We start from the raw sequence: 17,672 nt of genomic DNA, 5'->3' as shown, positions 1-17,672 counted from the left end.
CCTCATAAAGCCTGGCAAATGCTTAGCTTCCTTAAGCCACTAATTCCTCAGGACCTCTGTATATGTTGGCTTTCATTATTTTCATTATTTTCTTTTTCTTTTTTTAAAGATTTTATTTATTTGAGAGAGAGAGAGAATGAGAGAGAGAAAGCGCGAGAGGGAAGAGGGTCAGAGGGAGAAGCAGACTCCCTGCTGAGCAGGGAGCCCGCTGCGGGACTCGATCCCGGGACTCCAGGATCATGACCTGAGCCGAAGGCAGTCGCTTAACCAACTGAGCCACCCAGGCGCCCTATTTTCATTATTTTCAAAGCCACTAATTCCTTAAGGACCTCTGTATATGTTGGCTTCTTTTCATGTCCAGGCTTCTGGGCTGCCTGTGTCTCAGGAGCAGAATGAAGTGTGTCAGTGTGACCTGTAGTCTGCTTTCTTGATCTTAGAGTCAGGGATTTCAGCATAAGGCCAATTGATATAAACCCGATTTAATCCTGTTCTCAGATCTGAACTCTGAATGCTTGGTTCTGATAATATAGGATATTACAAATAAATTTGGAATGTAATATATCATAACATTTTGTTTTATACTAATATTATGATTAAAAGTGTTTCAGTTATCTTATACATTATCTAGTTGACAAGTCTTGGTACTCCCTATGAATTCTTTTCCACTATCATAAATATTAGAACTCAGACTTTTTAATTGTATTTTTTGTAGGTCCACCTGTCTATTTTAGAACCAAATTATTACTTGCTTCTATAGCATCACTTGAACCTGAAATAGGGCTTGAGGGGGAACAAAGAAAAGGATCCTAGTAGGATCACATTAGTAAAAAGCCTATTAAGTGAGTTATATGGATTAGGATTTATGGAATCTGTGTAAGTGGCTTAAGATATGGTCTTAATTTTATTCATCCTACATATACTGCTGAAGTCAATTTACATATTACTAGTCACCTTTAAGGCATATGTACCTAATATACCTTTTCAATGAAAAAAAAGTATATATTTGAAATTAGATCCACTGGTAACTAGCAAACTCACTGTGCTATTAATAATTTTATTACTATATATAAAAATATTGTTTATGTTATTAATTAACCTACTGTTAACTTGCAGTGTTGAAGGCTTAATTGGTGAAACCCTTGATTTAGTGACTTCTCTGAATTTATTCTCTAGCCAGGCCTAAACTGCAGTAATACATTCACTCAGGTGGAGCGGAGACATCAAGATCATGCCAGACACATTTCCTTTGGTGGTAACTTGATTACCTTTTCACCTCTAAGGCCCCTCCATGATGAACAGCCAGAAGAATTTTGAATTTAAAAATAAATCCAGATTTTTTTCTTCATATTATCAATGTGATATATTGTTAGCATATTGAAAATTGAAGAGTATGTATTTGTGTTCACTTCTAGTCAATTTATATAGTGTCATAAAATGTTTTAATATTCAGTGTTCATCAGAGTGTGTTTTAGATATGATAGTGTTTCTCGAGGGAAGTGGGGATATTTTGTACATTAACTATGCAGAATAAAAAGTGTACTTTACCTCGCCTCTCTTGTTTAAAATGTATAAACTTAAAGCTAAGTGTACTTACTCAGAGCTTATGAACATTCTTCAGTTTAATCAAAATATAGTATTAAACTTTGACAGAAATATTTGCATCTTTTTGTACTCTATTCTTAGTTTGGACTCTTAAATTTGTTGATGTTGAACAGCTTTGCATATTGCATTTTTCAGAGTATACTGAGTTTCTTTAAATGAGCTTTCTGGAATCTGAAGTTGTTTACATGCTGCAGTTTCGAACGGTTAGAGGGGCCCATTAAATCTTTGCCTTTTTCTTTTCATTTTCCCCTTGACAAAACTGACAGCCTTAGAAGGAAATGCCTTCTTCCCTTGAAAAGCATTGTATCAATCACTTAATGTGTTTGAAATATTTTCTCTTTTTTTTTAAAGATTTTATTTTTTTTATTTGAAAGAGAGAGAATGAGAGATAGAGAGCACGAGAGGGAAGAGGGTCAGAGGGAGAAGCAGACTCCCTGCTGAGCAGGGAGCCCGATGTGGGACTCGATCCCAGGACTCCAGGATCATGACCTGAGCCGAAGGCAGTCGCTTAACCAACTGAGCCACCCAGGCGCCTGAAATATTTTCTCTTTTATAAAACTCTTAATTATAGGATTGTAGAAGACAGGGCCATAAGAGCACCAAGAAGACCTGTAGTAGCTAACGCTTATAACCAGACCTGGGTCCAGTTATTTCTACCTCTAAATGAGTTAGGGTTGGAGGCATTCACCAGACAAGCAGCAGCTTTATAAACGTGTAAGATTAGAGGTTTTCAAAAAGAAAAGAAGACACATCCACTTTTGCTGTCAGAGAAAGGCATGTTAGGCTTGTGGGAAAGATAGTATTTATTATCAAGCCCATATGAGCAGTTAGGCTATGTGAGGTGCTGGCTTAGAAGAATGTTCTCAGAATACCTAATCTTACCAAAAGATAAAAGCAGCTTTAACAGCCCATTAATGAATAATTCAAGCAAGACATGCAGAACAAAGAAACATACATAAAAGTTAGGGTTTTCTAAGGGCCCTTGCATATGAGCATGCAGAAGAAGTTGGTGCAAAGAAACCCAAAGACTTAGAATCTAGATAAAGCAATATACAACAAAACAATAAAATAATATTTGCCCTCAAGGATAAAGCAAATGAGAATAAAAACAATGTCAGTAGACATTTTTTTTGTGGTTTTAATAAGATGTACTGTTGACTTGTTCAGAGAACTTTTGGCTGTTTAGTGATAGTAAACTCCAACTGGCTTAATAACAGGGAAGTTTATTATTTTCACAAGTTGCCAGGGTGATTCCAAGCACTTTCCAATCAATAGCTCCATGATGGTATCAAGGTCCAACATTACGTTCATAGTTTCTGTCATCCTTGCTGTAGGCTTCTCTGTGTCTGGGCCCTATTGGGGTCATATATATTGTTAGTGTGTTGAAAATTGAAGAGTATGTATTTGTGTTCACTTCTATTCAATCAATTTATAAAATTGTCATAAAATGTTTTAATATTCAGTGTTCATCAAAGTGTGTTTTAGATATGATAGTGTTTCTTGAGGGAAGTGGGGGTATTTTGTTATGGTCTTTAATCAGGATTCCTTATTTTATCTAGGATTATAGTTGAATAAAACCATGACTATTAGGAAACAGAGAATGGATGGCTAAGCAGCCATCAGTATACCCTACAACTAGATAGTGTTCTTAGGCTCTTGGACTCTAGAATTACAAGGTTTTAGAAAAATCTTTAAAGATACAAGGAAAGAATATTGCTTCGCAGAACAAATGCCTTTCCAAAAATGAAACAACAAAAAAAAATTTCCATTTGTTGAGGACCTCCTATATGGCAACCCCTTTGTAAACAATATTTATTCAACGATCACAGTGACCCTACAAAAGGTGTATTATACCACCATTTTATAGACAAAGGAACCAAGGCTCAGGATTTAAATAATTTTGTGTAAACCAGGTTCCCCCTTTTTATCATAGCTTATGTTTTTCCACTTAATCATAGGTGTAGAAGAGTCAAGATGAGAATGTTGGAGTAAGGAAGTAACATAGTTTTTTGAAATAAACTGCTCACATCCCGCTTTAGGACTGAAAGTCTTTTTAATTGCTACAAGTGCTGTTAGAAGGCGTTCAGATATCATTCTGTGAGAACTACCTCAGGGGAAGACAGCCGCTTCTCCCGAGGTCATACCGTTTCTCAGGTGCCTTGTATTCATTGACTGATCGAAGTGAAGATAGAAAGGACTTCCCCCTCTTGACAGTTCCAAAGGATCATCCGGCTTCAGAACGCCTGTAGGGTGGGCTGAGGCTTCGATACCCAGCTTCTCCCTCTGCCCGATCCTGTGCCTTCTCGTCCCAACAGCTGTTGATCTCAAGATTCTCCCCCCTAAACCTTTTGGGTTCTAATCTCTGCTTCCTGGGGAACCCAACTTGTGACAATAAAAGTATCTGAGAAGATGGTGTTATAGAAACAATAAATAGACCAAACAGTATTTTGATTCTTTTGTAAAGTAAAGTGCTATGACTACATCCTAGTTTTGAAACTGTATGAATCTTTGGGCCTGCTAGTAATGAGGAAGGGCAGAAAGGCGTGGTTAAGAATGTTGGCAACGGGAACTATTAAAGTTTTCAAGCTGATCACATATCTAATTAAGAGGTTAATTTTCCTCTAGAAATATGGAGATTTCATAAAAACCAAGAGAACCTACAGCAAGATTGTCTCATATTGGTATCAAATATGGATTTGAAAACAGCTAAGTATAGTCTAGAGAGAAAAAATAGTTAAAAGGAGCAAAAAGAAATATATCAGAATGCTAACAGTAACTGCCCGTGGGTCATCAACAGCTACACTTTTTCTTTGTGCTTTTCTCATTTCCTGAATATATACTTCCTTAAGTAAGAAAATGGGAGAATGATTTCCTGGTAGCATCTTCTGGTTTTTACGAAACTCTGAAAGACAGAGGTTAGAATAGTATTTTCTTTAAAAATATTTTAATTTTAATAAGTATAGAAAACTCTGGGAGACTCTGATGCAGAATTAATATTGCTACATATTCCTTTTCCACTGAGCCCACTGTGCATTATCAAGAATAAACTGCCCCAATTCAATGACATATAAAGACAGGAAACTCTTAGAATGTTTATTAAATGGATGATTTACAAGAAGGACAGTGATGAATAAAGGTAAAATTTTTCAGTCAGGAAACATGAAGTTTCAATGTGTAAGGGTTTATATTCAATTTCTTTTTTTTTTTAATCTTCCCCTTTATGATTATATCATAGCATGTGAAGCACTGGTGAGATCTATGTCACCAGAAATTCCCAGTTTGCTGATTTCCTGGAGATTTTTCATCCGATGATTGTACTGCAACAAGTGAGCATCATTGACCGCAACCTTGAAGTGGTCAGATTCAACCAGCACTTGTATCTGAAATGGCACATACACAAAACTGTTAGAAATGCTCATTAATTTCAAAACCAGTCTCGCCTGAGCTGAGAATGTCGCACATTTCATCTTTATGATCATCTATGGAACTGACTGAAGTTTCAAGAAAGGAACTTTGGGGGCGCCTGCATGGCTTAGTTGTTAAGCATCTGCCTTCAGCTCAGGTCATGATCCCAGGGTCCTGGGATCGAGTCCCACGTCAGGCTCCTTGCTCAGTGGGGAGCCTGCTTCTACCCCCTGCTTGTGCTCTCTCTCTTCTCTCTTAAATAAAAACAAAAAACAAAAAAGGAACTTTGCAGCAAAAATAAACTCCACAGATTATTCAAAGATTCAAGCAAAATAAAATAAAAAGATAACAGATGACAAAGATAAGGTGAAGCTATAAAGGTAAAGATAAATAATGTGTCTCCATAAAAACAAAGTTTTTGTATGGCTAACACCTAAAAGTAAAAATATAAACACACCAAGTCCTGGCGAAGACATAGAGAAAAAGGAACAGTCATGCATTGTTGGTGGGAATGTAAATTGGTGCAGCCACTTTGGAAAACAGTATGGAGGTTCCTCAAAAAATTAAAGATAGAAATACTATATGATCTAGTAATTCCACTACTGGGTAAGTAGCCAAAGAGAATGAAAACACTAGTTTGAGAAGATATACGCACCCCTATGTTTACTGCAGCATTATTTATAATAGCCAAGATATGGAAGCAATGCAAGTGTGGATCCACAGATGACTAGATAAAGAAGATGTGGTATCTATACATATACCACGCACACGCACACACACTCACACACATGCAATGGGATATTTCTCAGCCATAAAAAAAGATTTTGCCACTTGTGACAACATGGATAGACCTACAGGATATTATGCTAAATGAAATGAGACAAATTCCATGATTTCACTTATATGTGGAATCCAAAAAAAAAAAAAAGGAAGAAATAAATGAACAAAAAGCAGAAACAGACCTATAAATACAAACTGATGGTGCCAGAGGGGAGGCGGATACAGGGATGGGCAAAATGGTTGAAGGGGTGTGGGAGGTACAGGCTTCCAGTTATGGGATGTAAGTCATGGGGTAAAAGGTACAGCATAGGGAATATAGTCAGTGGTACTGTAATAGTGTTGTATGGTGACAGATGTAAGCACAGCATAACAAAGAGATGATGATCTTCATCGTACACCTGAAACTAATGCAACATCCTGTGTTAACTGTACTTCAATAAATAAATGAAAATAGAATACTAAAGTAGGAATCCTCTATAGAGTGGCAAATGTTGCAAAAATTGATAATAACCAGTTTAGGCCAGAGTAGGGGAAACACTCTTCCAACAGCTAGTAGTGAACAGGTTTATCCTTACAGCATTTTGGAAGCAGCACTTTGGCAATATCTAAAGTTTAAATATGTATATTGTTGAGGGGCACCTGGGTGGCTCAGTCAGTTAAGCATCTGCCTTCGGCTCTGGTCATGATCTCAGGGTCCTGGGATCGAGCCCAGCATCCGGCTCCCTGCTCAGCGGGGAGTCTTCTTCCCCCCTCCCTCTGCCCGTCCCGCCACCCCCTGCTTGTGCTTTTCTCTCTCTGTCTCAAATAAAATCTTTTAAAAAATATGTACATTCTTGGAATAAAATTCTTGTTCTAAGAAGCAAAGATTTATAAGGACCATTATTACAGTATTTTAGTAAAATAAATAAACTTTCAGGTTTTATTTGTTTGGAATATTTCCATACTCCAAATTATCATCCATAGGGTACTCATAGAATTAGCACATATCTAAGCAATGAAATACTATTAAGTAACAACGTTCTAATGTGAGAAGATGTCCACCAAATATAGAATATGGTCCCTATAAGTCCCTGCCCTTGAGAAGTTTATAGTCTAGTTGTTGTATTGCCCACTCTACTGTCAAGCTAACCCAGTACTGTGGACCTAGTATTTGTTAAAGCAGTGCTTAAAAATAAAAAGGGTGTTGGGACAGTTGGTAGAGCATGTACTTGATGGCAAATGTTGCAAAAATTGATAATAACTAGATCTTGATCTTGGGGTCATGAGTTCAGGGGTAGAGTTTACTTAATAAGTTTTTTTTTTTAAGATTTTATTTATTTATTTGAGAGAGAGAATGAGAGATAGAGAGCAAGAGAGGGAAGAGGGTCAGAGGGAGAAGCAGACTCCCTGCTGAGCAGGGAGCCCGATGTGGGATTCGATCCCGGGACTCCAGGACCATGACCTGAGCCGAAGGCAGTCGCTTAACCAACTGAGCCACCCAGGCGCCCCTACTTAATAAGTTTTTAAAATAAACAGTGCTGTATGTCATAGAAAATACTGGAAAGATGTTAACCAAGTTGCAACCTCTGTGAAGTTGGGAGAAAGGGGAAAAGATGGAGGTCTTTTTAACTTGAAACTCTAAAAATGTTTTTCATAAAACGTCTTAATTTTAGAATTAAAAAAAATTAGCTTTGATTGCAATGCCAACTATGTTGTATTAAGGTACTAAGTCTCAGCCCAACTGGACTATTGAGACCTGTCCTTTTTTTTTTCTTTTTTAAGTACACCCAGTATGGAGCCCAACATGGGACTTGAACTCACAACCCTGAGATCAAGACCTGAGCAGAAATCAAGAGTCAGACACTTAGCCACATGGGCACCCCCTTCTGCCTTCTTTATTAAAGATGCTATTTTCCTCATTTCCAGAAAAGCTTAAACTCAAAGGTGTGGTAACAGGGACAATGGTGAAGGGTGGGAATGGAGCTGGGGAGTGTGCCAGTCCTGTTGAGCCTGGTGCCCTGGGATGGGGAGCAGATGTACCCGTTAGGTGACCCAGGATAGCAGATAAATTCATTTCAAGTGGCCTTATGGTTGTAAGAGTGATTCCCATGAGAAATATCCATTATCAATATATAATAGTAGCAATAACTTACTTTAAATGGTTTACCACTTTCAAAGGGGAAAGTTGCCTGTCTTTCTTCCTTCCCCCAGATGTTATCCAGCTTTGTATTGCAAACAATGACTCTCTTGTTGTCCTCACTGAAGCGCGGGTTAAAGTGGAAAGCAACATCATTCCCTCTCTTGAAATCTAAAGCAAGTCTGTTTTAAACCAAAAGACCAGAGTTAGTAAAATGATTCAAGCTGTACATTTGTATCAAGTGAAGAACATACAATTTTCTAAAGATCCAATCATTTTTTATAAAATACAGGAACATTTTCAAACAGAAGCAAACAAACCAGAGTTTGGCTTCAAACTGGAAAGTATACGAGGCCTAGTATCTGATGTATTCTTGTAGTATCTGAAAGTAAGCAAGGTAGTACGTGTTCCGTTTTTTTGCCTCCTTGTCTTTGGTCACATCACTCCATTCCCTCTTTAACTACCTCAACTATGAAAACTCGTCAAGGTTACCTTATAGAAGTTTAGGTCCACTTTGAGGGCACTTTATGCTGTACATGGCAAATAATAATGCTTAGCTCTTTCCTGCCCTGCCAGTTACTTTTAATACCTATTAAAGGCAAGCCAGTCACATCAATAGAAGCTATCGAATACCTGGCTTCCTTATAGTTAACCAAAAACCTAGTCCTAAAATACAAAAATGAGATAACATAATGTTCAGCGTCCTGTTGCTAAGTTGTAACGTCATGGCGATAAATGTGCTACATTCCCTGATATGAATTAATGGTAGTGCTGGCTTAACTTTTTGACCTTGTTCCTTCTCCTTGGATGTTAATGCAAACACAAGGCCTTGAACTGTTCAAGTATTAACCCTATCTCTCAGCTTCTTAAAGTGTGCTCCCTGGAACACTTAACATCAGAATCAACCGGGGCTCTTGTTTGAAAGCAAGGTCTACACCCTAGACTTATTAACAATGATTCCTTGGGCATTTTCATTTACCCATTAACAGACACATAAAACCACAAATGTATCTTCCAATGATTAAATGCCCAGGGAGAGGACCAATATAGTCAGATGACAACAGCATTTGTATTTGACCAAAAAAATCCAATGGCTGTATTTTTCTCTACAGTGAAAAGGAGATCTTGCCATCTCTACCACTTTAAGCATTCTTTTTTTTTTTTTTTTCAGGTAATACCTCACATAGATTTTGCAGAACCAAGCAACCATTTTTTCAGTTTAATACCATCTTACCCATTTCCACCAAAATGAGTGTTAATCTGCCACAGTCTCTGTCTACACCTCTAGTGTTACTGGAGCTAAAGTTTCTAGTGCAAAAACCCTCAATAAGGCAAACACACCAGTGTGGTTCTGTATGACCATGGCTAAGGGAGGAGAGCAGATACTCACAAATCGTGCCCAGGCTCAGGTGTGCTGGGTTCTATGTTAATTGGAGGAGGAAAGATGGACAAGGACATAGGCAGGGATATATATATTTTGTAATTGGCTGTGAGACAAGCTTTATTGCACAGGTAAGCACTGTGTTTAGAGAAGCTGTAGAGGTTGTGTAGAAAGAAGGGGCTTAAGGTACTGGCTACCACACAGAACTGGAGAAGGCTGGTGGAGGTACGCGTGAATGGGCTGCTGAATGTAAAATGATTATATCAGAGGCTGAGTCCATTTCCTGGTAACAGAAAAGGGGGTTCCCATTGATCTACCAGGAGCACAAAGTGACAGACCACAGGTTGTTTACGGATTCTTGTAAACCTGTGTGCATAGCTTGATTTTGTACCTTTTGTGCACTGTCTATAAAACCCCAAAACACGGATTAATTTATGGCTGCAGCAGGGGCTTTAATGGTCCCACTAACCTCAGGGACAGGCATACTGGATGTCTTCAGGATATCCTTAACCTGCTTGTATTACATGGAAATATAACCGGTGGTGATAACAGACCCAGGCATCCCAAGGCTGCCATAAGTCAGCACGGCTTTTCCTAAATTAGCTCAGAGTCTCACTCCATCCTAGCTCACCTCTATCAAACCAGTTCCAATGGCAAAGGTTGACTTCTTTTGAGGAAGTCTTTAACTTGTAGGATCTTTTCAAATCTTTATATAAATTGTATACTCAGAAGACTGCGGTTCCCCCATCCCGCCACTTAACATCCGTAGACCTGGCTGACCCCATGGGAATCTGTGACTCAGCTGATATGCCCAGTAGGAAGGCAGAAATTGAGGTCAAGCTCACCAGATCTGAGACTGCACTGTGACCTTCACGACTGCAGGGTGATCTGTCCAAATATGAGGAGAGAGTGGTATGATGTGCAAGCTCTCAGATCAACTCAAAATGACGTCCAGTGCGATCTTTGTGTTTCTGACCCTAATTTTTGATGGTCATTTAGATACAAAGTGCATGCTTGGTTTTTTAGACAAGATATGGCTCAGAGGTGGAGAGATGGCCAAGCATTACATTACAAAGGCCATCATTCCCTTAAATTCTAAGGTTCTCACTGCCAGGGAGAACCTAGGTTTTTCTGTATGGGTTGTCTGCTCTTTCTCTCTGTCCTCACAAAGCAGAACTGTTTCAGGGCGCCTGGGTGGCTCAGTCAGTTAAGCATCTGCCTTCAGCTCAGGTCATGATGCCAGGGTCCTGGGATCGAGCCTTGCATCAGACTCCCTGCTCAATGGGGAGCCTCCTTCCCCCTCTCCCTCTGCCCCTCCCCCTGCTCATGCTCATGATCTCTCTCTCTCTCAAATAAATAAAGTCTTAAAAAAAAAAAGTAGAACTGTTTCATTGTGGTTCTGGGAGAAAAACAAGATTTAGTGAGGGGCACTCTGTCCCCTTGGTGGGAACACACACCGATTTATGGGATAACTCCATTCTATAGTATAGAATTCTAAATGCATAGTTTTAAAAATTTTATTAAAATTCGAAATAGATCATCCTTTACTCAAAAACCAATTGACAAATATGTTAGAGTTGCTAATATTGTTCTTTACCTGTTTGCATTGGGCTTTACTGTGCCCAGAATTGTTATCAGCATGCGAGGCATGATTCCTCCAGGCAAAGGCAGGTCATAAGGCACGGTCTGGGAATAAAAAACATATACATATCAATAAAGAGTCATGTCTTCTTGGGGAAAGACAGAAAAATATGTTGCTAATGTGACTAACACATAACCCTAATTTAAGCCATTTTGCCAGACTCTCTGGTCACCCTGCCCAGGGCCTGAAGGAATAAGGCTTCCTATCTGCACAAGTAATAATCAAGAATAAAGCCATTAAGGGGTGCCTGGTGGCTCAGTTAAGCATCTGCCTCCCTGCTCGGGCTCCCTGCTCAGCAAGAAGTCTGCTTCTCCCTCTGTCTCTGCCCCACCCCCTGCTTGTGCTCTCTCTCTCTCACTCACTTTCTTTCTCTCAAATAAATAAATCTTTAAAAAAAGAGAAGAAGAAAGCCATCAGTTAATTGGTGCCAAAGACAGAACATATTCCCTTTTGGACCACTGTATCTCTTGTTACTAAGGTCATCCCAATCTATAATTCATTTACTTGGACTATTTTTCGGAAAGGCTTAGGCTAGACCTTGCAGTCAACATTAACATTTTTGTGCCACTCTTCTTTTTTTTAAATTACTTTTATTGAGATATAATTGTATTGGTTTTAGCTGTACAACTGTGTGCCACTTTTAAGAACCTGGTCACATAACATACTTCATCATGGTCATTTTGCTCCCTAGGGGCAGGCATTGTGTCGCATCCGGGGACTTAATGAGTTCTTATAAGTTCTACTTACATGGCATCAACAGGAGGCTCTGAATGTGGCAGATACTAAATATTTGTGGAATTAACACTTTTCATTTAATACATTCCCTAGTTCTTCCACAAAAATGTATTAACCATCTAGGTTCAAGGTGCTGTAAATATTCCTAAAACTCCCTTTGGCCTCTTCTCTCTTCCCTTCCTAATTTCTTCCCCCTGGGTTCAACCACCACCCAAATCTTTTCTCTCGGGCCCCAAACCTCCTCCTATCTGAATTTCCTACAGATGCCTCAAAGCCAACAGGTGTGAACTGGAATTGTCTCTTCTTCCCCATCCCCCACCACCAGGTCTCCTTCCTGAGTTCCCGGTCTGTGTTGACCTGTGGCTGGTGCTCTCATTGTCCAGCCTTGAAAACCCCAACATCCCTGACTAAGACCTAACCACTAGTTCCTGGGGTTCTTCCTCTGCAACCTCTCTCACATCTGCCTCTTCCTTGCCACAGCCTCCATGTCCCCCACCTGTCTACAAATGACTAACTGTGGTCGACTGATGCCTGCCCAATGCTGCCCATGCTCCCAGCGCCTTCTCCGTACTCTCCTCTAGGCTGACCTAAAAGCAGGTCAGACACTACCTGTGCCAACATCTACATGCTACTGGAAGGGTCTGATCCCACGCGGCTACTGAACACTTTCCCCACATCTGTATATTATCTCCCGACTAGACAACTGGAAGGGAAGGATCTGTGTCTGAGACATGTCTAGAGTCCCCACAGTGTTAGGTTTTACACTTAGAATTCATTTACTAAAATGGGTTTTAATATAAATGAAAATTTAATCCTTAGATCACAAAATTATCTTTAGAAGGTTTTTCAAAACCACATTACCTTGGTTTCCCTACATGTTTCTTCTATGACCCCAGACAAGCTGTATAACTCTCTCTTGTTCCCTTTCCTTGTGTGTAAAGTAGGGACAATAACAGTAGCTTATGGGGCAGATATAGGGTTAAATGAAATCATCCATGTAGAAGCACACTGCTGGCACATGTTATGTGCTCAGTGTTTATTAATAATGGTAACCAAAATGTTCCCCCATTACTATGATCTTAACTTCATTTAAATTAAAGCTGCTTTACAGATGTCTTCAAAAGATATACTGACTTCTCTTTATACTAACAGTTCCCATACTAAACTCAATACAAACAATGATTTTTTCTATTGGGCTGACATACACCATGGCTGGTCCTTGAAAAGTGGCTCTAGCCAGCGAGTTTAAAGCTTCAGGTCTCTCTGAAGTCCCTTGCAGGTTGGTGCCCACAGCCAGCTCCCAGCCAGAGCACAGCAAGTAATGGCACCAACGCTCCAGACAATTAGTGTGTTGGTTCTTCATTAGCTTTGTCCTGATCACAATCAAGTCTATGAAATGCCTAGTTCCATCTTACCAGTGGTCCAGCAGGGATGCCAAAGGGGCCAGCAGCAGGGTGGGCTCCAGGAGCACTTGGCTGTCCAGGAGGTGGGTAGGCCCCAGGCCCACTCGGTTGCCCAGGGTGGGCTCCTGGTGCAGGTGGTCCAGGATAAGCAGGTGCTGTTGGGCCAGGGTAGGCTCCTGGAGGTGCCTGACCAGGATAGGCACCAGGAGGTGCCTGACCAGGATAGCCGCCAGGAGGGGCCTGACCAGGATAGCCACCAGGAGGGGCCTGTCCAGGGTAGGCTCCAGGAGGTGCCTGACCAGGATAGCCACCAGGAGGGGCCTGTCCAGGGTAGCTACCAGGAGGGGCCTGTCCAGGGTAGGCACCAGGATAGGAGGCCCCTGGGTAGCCTCCAGCAGGCTGGTTTCCCCATGGACCAGGCCATCCTTGAGGGTTTGGGTTTCCAGACCCAGATAAAGCATCATTAAGCTGGAAAGAAAGACATCAACAATTACAGGATGAAAAACATTCACAAAAACAGAATTTTCAGGAAAACAGGAATATGTGATCTAAGAAGTAGAGGGATATGGTAAGGGTATGAAATTCAAATCAATAGGGACGCCTGGGTGGCTCAGTCGTTAAGCGTCTGCCTCTGGCTCAGGTCATGATCCCAGGTTCCTGGGATCAAGTCCTGCATCGGGTTCCTTACTCAGCAGGGAGCCTGCTTCTCCCTCTGCCCCCTCCCCTTGCTGTGCTCTCTCTCTCTCTCCCTCTCTCTCTCTGATAAATAAATAAATAAATAAAATCTAAAAAAAAAAAAGAAATTCAAATCAATAAAAACTTTTCCACCTATTAAATAGTTTGCAGTTCCTAAGACTAAAATTAGGCTTTGGGATTATATATGCTTCATCGCTTTATTCTTTTTTTTTTAGGAAGTAATGTATCAGTACTGGCTTATTAATGGTAACAAATGTACCATACTAATGTAAGACATTAATAATAGAGGAAAGTGGGTGTAGGGTATACGGGAACTCTTGGTACTATCTTTGCAATTTTTTGTAAATCTAAATCTATTGTAAAATTTCAAAGTTTATTTTTCTTAAAAGGCCAGATCATGCCATTAAGTAAGTGGGATTCCAGATTGATTACTGTCTGTATGGGGAGGAGGAGAGCCATATAGAAAATGATAAGCAAAGCAATTTACGGTTCTCAACATGAATTGTCTTACCAGAAAGAGTGCATTTTATTGATGGATTATAATTCTAATAATGATTGTTATATTTTCTTGGCCATATAGGGTCAATATATTAACTACATGGTAAAGTTAATACAACTATCAAATGGCATAGAATTTTCCTTGCAAAGAACAAGGATGGCTTAATAAGAGTCCCCATCCCGGTTTCACAAAACCATTCCAGAGGAGGATTTCTGGAAGGTGTGGTCCCCTTCTTAGTGGCTTTCAAAGGGCTTCCAGTCCCATTTCTAACCTCTAGCAGAACCACAAGCCTGTCCCTGGCAGCCACAACAGGTACATGGCCACACACAGTGGTATCTGATATAGGCGAAAAAAACACAGGTTTTTTTGTTTTTTGGGGTTTTTTTGATCATGGCTTATCACAGTCAAGCAACTGCATGGTTCATATGAAAAGATGCCCTACAGTAGGTGGTCAGGGTGATGGGCCTGAGTTCCCACAGTTCAATGAGTTCCATGTTTGACAGCAAAGAGTCAGTCCTGCCATATTCCCAATGTGGCAATGTACTGGTCAAATCCATCCTTCTCTTTGCCTTGTGCTGATCACAGGGGATCTAACCCCTGCAGATGGTGGTTTCCAGGCTTCCAGATGAGTCTGGCTAAGGGGCAGCATTGGCAGGAGATTAAAGAATGGGGAGAAGGGAGAAGCCGGGGTAGTTCCCTGCTCCTTTCTGCCTCACGGGGTGTCTGGGCAGCTGCTGCATCTCTTGCCTCCCTTTATTCTTGCTTCCCATCATCTGAGATCATGGAGGGTTGCCTTTTATAATTTGCCAAAGTCAGGAGCTAGCCTTCCTCTATGCAAAAGCACATCCTCTCTAACTGACAGGAGAAGAACAATCACAGAAATCAGGATGCTCAGACTGCACCACACTTCCCTTTGCTCATATTATTTCTCAGCTCCTGCCCATGGAATCCACCTGTTTCTGTCCCAGCCTTTTCAGTAGGGGAGTTACTGTTAGTGAGTCCCAGGCCTCTATCTGCCTGGCTTTCTTCCTGAACCTACGGCTGGAAAAACAAGACTCAGCTCACAAGGTCTCATTGGTCAGTTAAGGCCAGAGGAAGCTGCATGCAGGGTGATAGAATTAGAAGGGGATGTTTGGTGGTAGAGAAGAAAGCCCCAACCTACATGGAATGTGTATTATGGTAAAAAAAAAATAGACATAAAATACTTACTGAAAAACTGTCTGCCATTTTCCTGAAAGGGGAAAAAAAAGATAGGTTATCATTTGATCCTAGATTTCACGTTTCCATATTAACATAACATCACAAATAGTTCATTGGGCAGTTCTAGATGATCTACAGGCATTCTTCTAACCAAGCCAGTTTATTCCCCAAATACACCTAAATCAATAGTGTGAAACCACAAAACCAGCTCTAGCAGGGATGCACTCCAGCTACATCACCAAGCCCTATTTAACTCATAATTTTAAACTCTAATCATACTAGCCTGTGTTCTGAATCCTGGGAGTAACAGGCCAAACAACACAGGAGAGAGAAGACCAAGGAAGATAATGTTCTGCCCCTTTCCTTGGTAAAGACACAAACAGTCCCAGTTCATCTGTGGTCCTCCTCACCTTCCTTCCTGGGTGCTGCTTCCACCACCTCTTATCACCAACCCCCACTCCCGTTCCTCAGATCAAGCCCCATGCCCTCTTCTGGGTTTTAGCAGGAAAGCAGAGTTGACTGATTCCTACTGAGATTTGAAACCAATGCCCCTAGATGCAGTTGCTGCCAATTATTTATTCCCTCATTTGCACATATTTATGCCTGCTCTGGGCCAGGCACTGTGTGGGCTCTTGCCTGGGTTGGAAGATGGATAGGCCAAGATCTGTATGGCCAAAGGGCTCACAGGCCGGCAGGGATCACAAGGGATCGAGACTGTGAGCCAGACTGAGTGATGGAGAGTCACAACTAGAACTATTACTTCTAAGAGGGGACGAGGTTGTGGTGTTTGAGCTAAGCCTTAAAGGAGAGGTGAGATCCAGATGTGGAGCAATAATGATGAAAGACAGGTATAAGATGCTTTTTTTTCCTTTTTTTAAAAGATATTTGTTACTCCAAACGAAACTCTGGCAGTATAACAAACTAGGGTTTAAGGAAAAGAAAAGAAAGAAGAAAACAGAAAAGAAAAGAAGTCAGGCAATGTGGAGGAAAATATTTTTGGGTAGGATGCTACCAAAGAGAGTTGGCTTTGCCCAGAACTGATTCCAGGGGTGGCCTTGACACATCATTCCTTCTTTCTCCTGCTCCTCTCCCTATGTCAAGTCTCTAACCATTTAAGATGTTTTACACCTGCTCCCACTTGCAGGTGCTCTGGCAGTGAGGGGAAGAGGGCAGCTTTGGACTCATGAGGCCTGAGTGAGTTTTCTTGGGTCAGGATCACCAGTCCTATAGCCAAAGTGACTTGGATCTTAAACAATCAGAATCTCTTTTCCCTTGAGTTGCCCACTTGTGATATTTACTAAATTATTTAAGAAATGACATTACCCCCCAAGGGATCCTATAATAGGTCCTAAAAATCTAAAATATTAGACTTTTTGGTTAAAAAAAATAGGCAGAACTCCTCTTAGGACTTAATGTCCTCCATTTATACACATCAGATGTTTTATCATACTCTGCTGTTATTTATACCACAGTTAAATATTACCTTCTATTAAGGTTTGTTCGTTTTTTTTTTTTTTTTTGCACATCTCTTTTTTAAATCTGGGCATTCTTAAACATATTTGGAAGCAGTTTAGGTATCACCGTATCCTTCTTCTAACATGGGAAACTGCTGGCAACTTGACTGGGAAGTCACAGTGACTCTCCCAGGGCTTCCATTCCTAGATTTCCTATAGCATTTGATCTTTTTTTTTTTTTAAGATTTTATTTATTTATTCATGAGAGACAGAGAGAGAGAGAGAGAGGCAGAGGGAGAAGCAGGCTCCCAAGGAGCAGGGAGCCTGATGCGGGACTCAATCCCAGGACCCTGGGATCATGACCTGAGCCGAAAGCAGACGTTTAACCATCTGAGCCACCCAGGCGCCCTAGCATTTGATCTTTCAAAGCAGAAGTCAGGTGTTCCTCTGCTTGTGCTTCCTTCCCCAAAAGGCTTCCGCTGCTTAGAAAAGTGTGCTGCCACCGCAGGAGGAACTTGAGAGAAGCATTGTTACAGAAAAGGAAAAGAAAGGATGTTTCTTTCTCTTTTTTTAAGGTTTTATGTTTAAGTAATTTCTACACCCTCATGTGGGGTTCAAACTCACAACCCCAAGATTGAGAGTTGCCTGCTCTACCAACTGAGCCAGCCAGGTGCCCTAGAAAGGACATTTTCATTTTTTAGATTTTTATTTATTTATTTGAGAGAGCAAGCGTGCCCGAGAGTGGGCGGGGGGGGGGGG

At 40.7% G+C, this 17,672-nt stretch overlaps 2 protein-coding genes across 8 annotated transcripts in view; one reads left to right on the top strand and one right to left on the bottom strand.

The window, feature by feature from the left end:
- DLGAP5 (DLG associated protein 5) overlaps positions 1–4,336 on the top strand; it is a 109,397-nt gene extending 105,061 nt beyond the window's left edge. For 4 of the 7 annotated variants that reach the window (XM_073895245.1, XM_073895246.1, XM_025870001.2 and 1 more), the window contains one exon: positions 1,174–1,544. In XM_073895245.1, coding sequence (XP_073751346.1) covers positions 1,174–1,314 — 141 coding nt within the window. In that variant the 3' untranslated portion in view covers positions 1,315–1,544. Of the gene's footprint in view, positions 1–1,173; positions 1,545–3,560 lie in introns of those variants that run through there. The other 3 variants (XM_073895247.1, XM_025869999.2, XM_025870000.2) reach the window with 3 other exon arrangements.
- A 345-nt stretch (positions 4,337–4,681) lies between these two features.
- LGALS3 (galectin 3) overlaps positions 4,682–17,672 on the bottom strand; it is a 17,539-nt gene continuing 4,548 nt past the window's right edge. Inside the window, exons 2-6 of the mRNA XM_025870003.2 lie at positions 15,469–15,490; positions 13,077–13,532; positions 10,882–10,970; positions 7,920–8,085; positions 4,682–4,982 (exon numbers count right to left, since the gene is read on the bottom strand). Of these exons, the coding sequence (XP_025725788.1) occupies positions 4,827–4,982; positions 7,920–8,085; positions 10,882–10,970; positions 13,077–13,532; positions 15,469–15,486 (885 nt within the window). The 5' untranslated portion in view covers positions 15,487–15,490 and the 3' untranslated portion in view covers positions 4,682–4,826. The remainder of the gene's footprint in view (positions 4,983–7,919; positions 8,086–10,881; positions 10,971–13,076; positions 13,533–15,468; positions 15,491–17,672) is intronic.

The sequence above is a fragment of the Callorhinus ursinus genome, unplaced genomic scaffold (genome assembly GCF_003265705.2).
Source record: "Callorhinus ursinus isolate GAN/ISIS: 27379988/994484 unplaced genomic scaffold, GSC_fseal_2.0 scaffold8, whole genome shotgun sequence".
NCBI lineage: Eukaryota > Metazoa > Chordata > Mammalia > Carnivora > Otariidae > Callorhinus > Callorhinus ursinus.
Note: the sequence above shows the minus strand (reverse complement) of the source record. Positions and strands in the feature narration are given on the sequence as shown.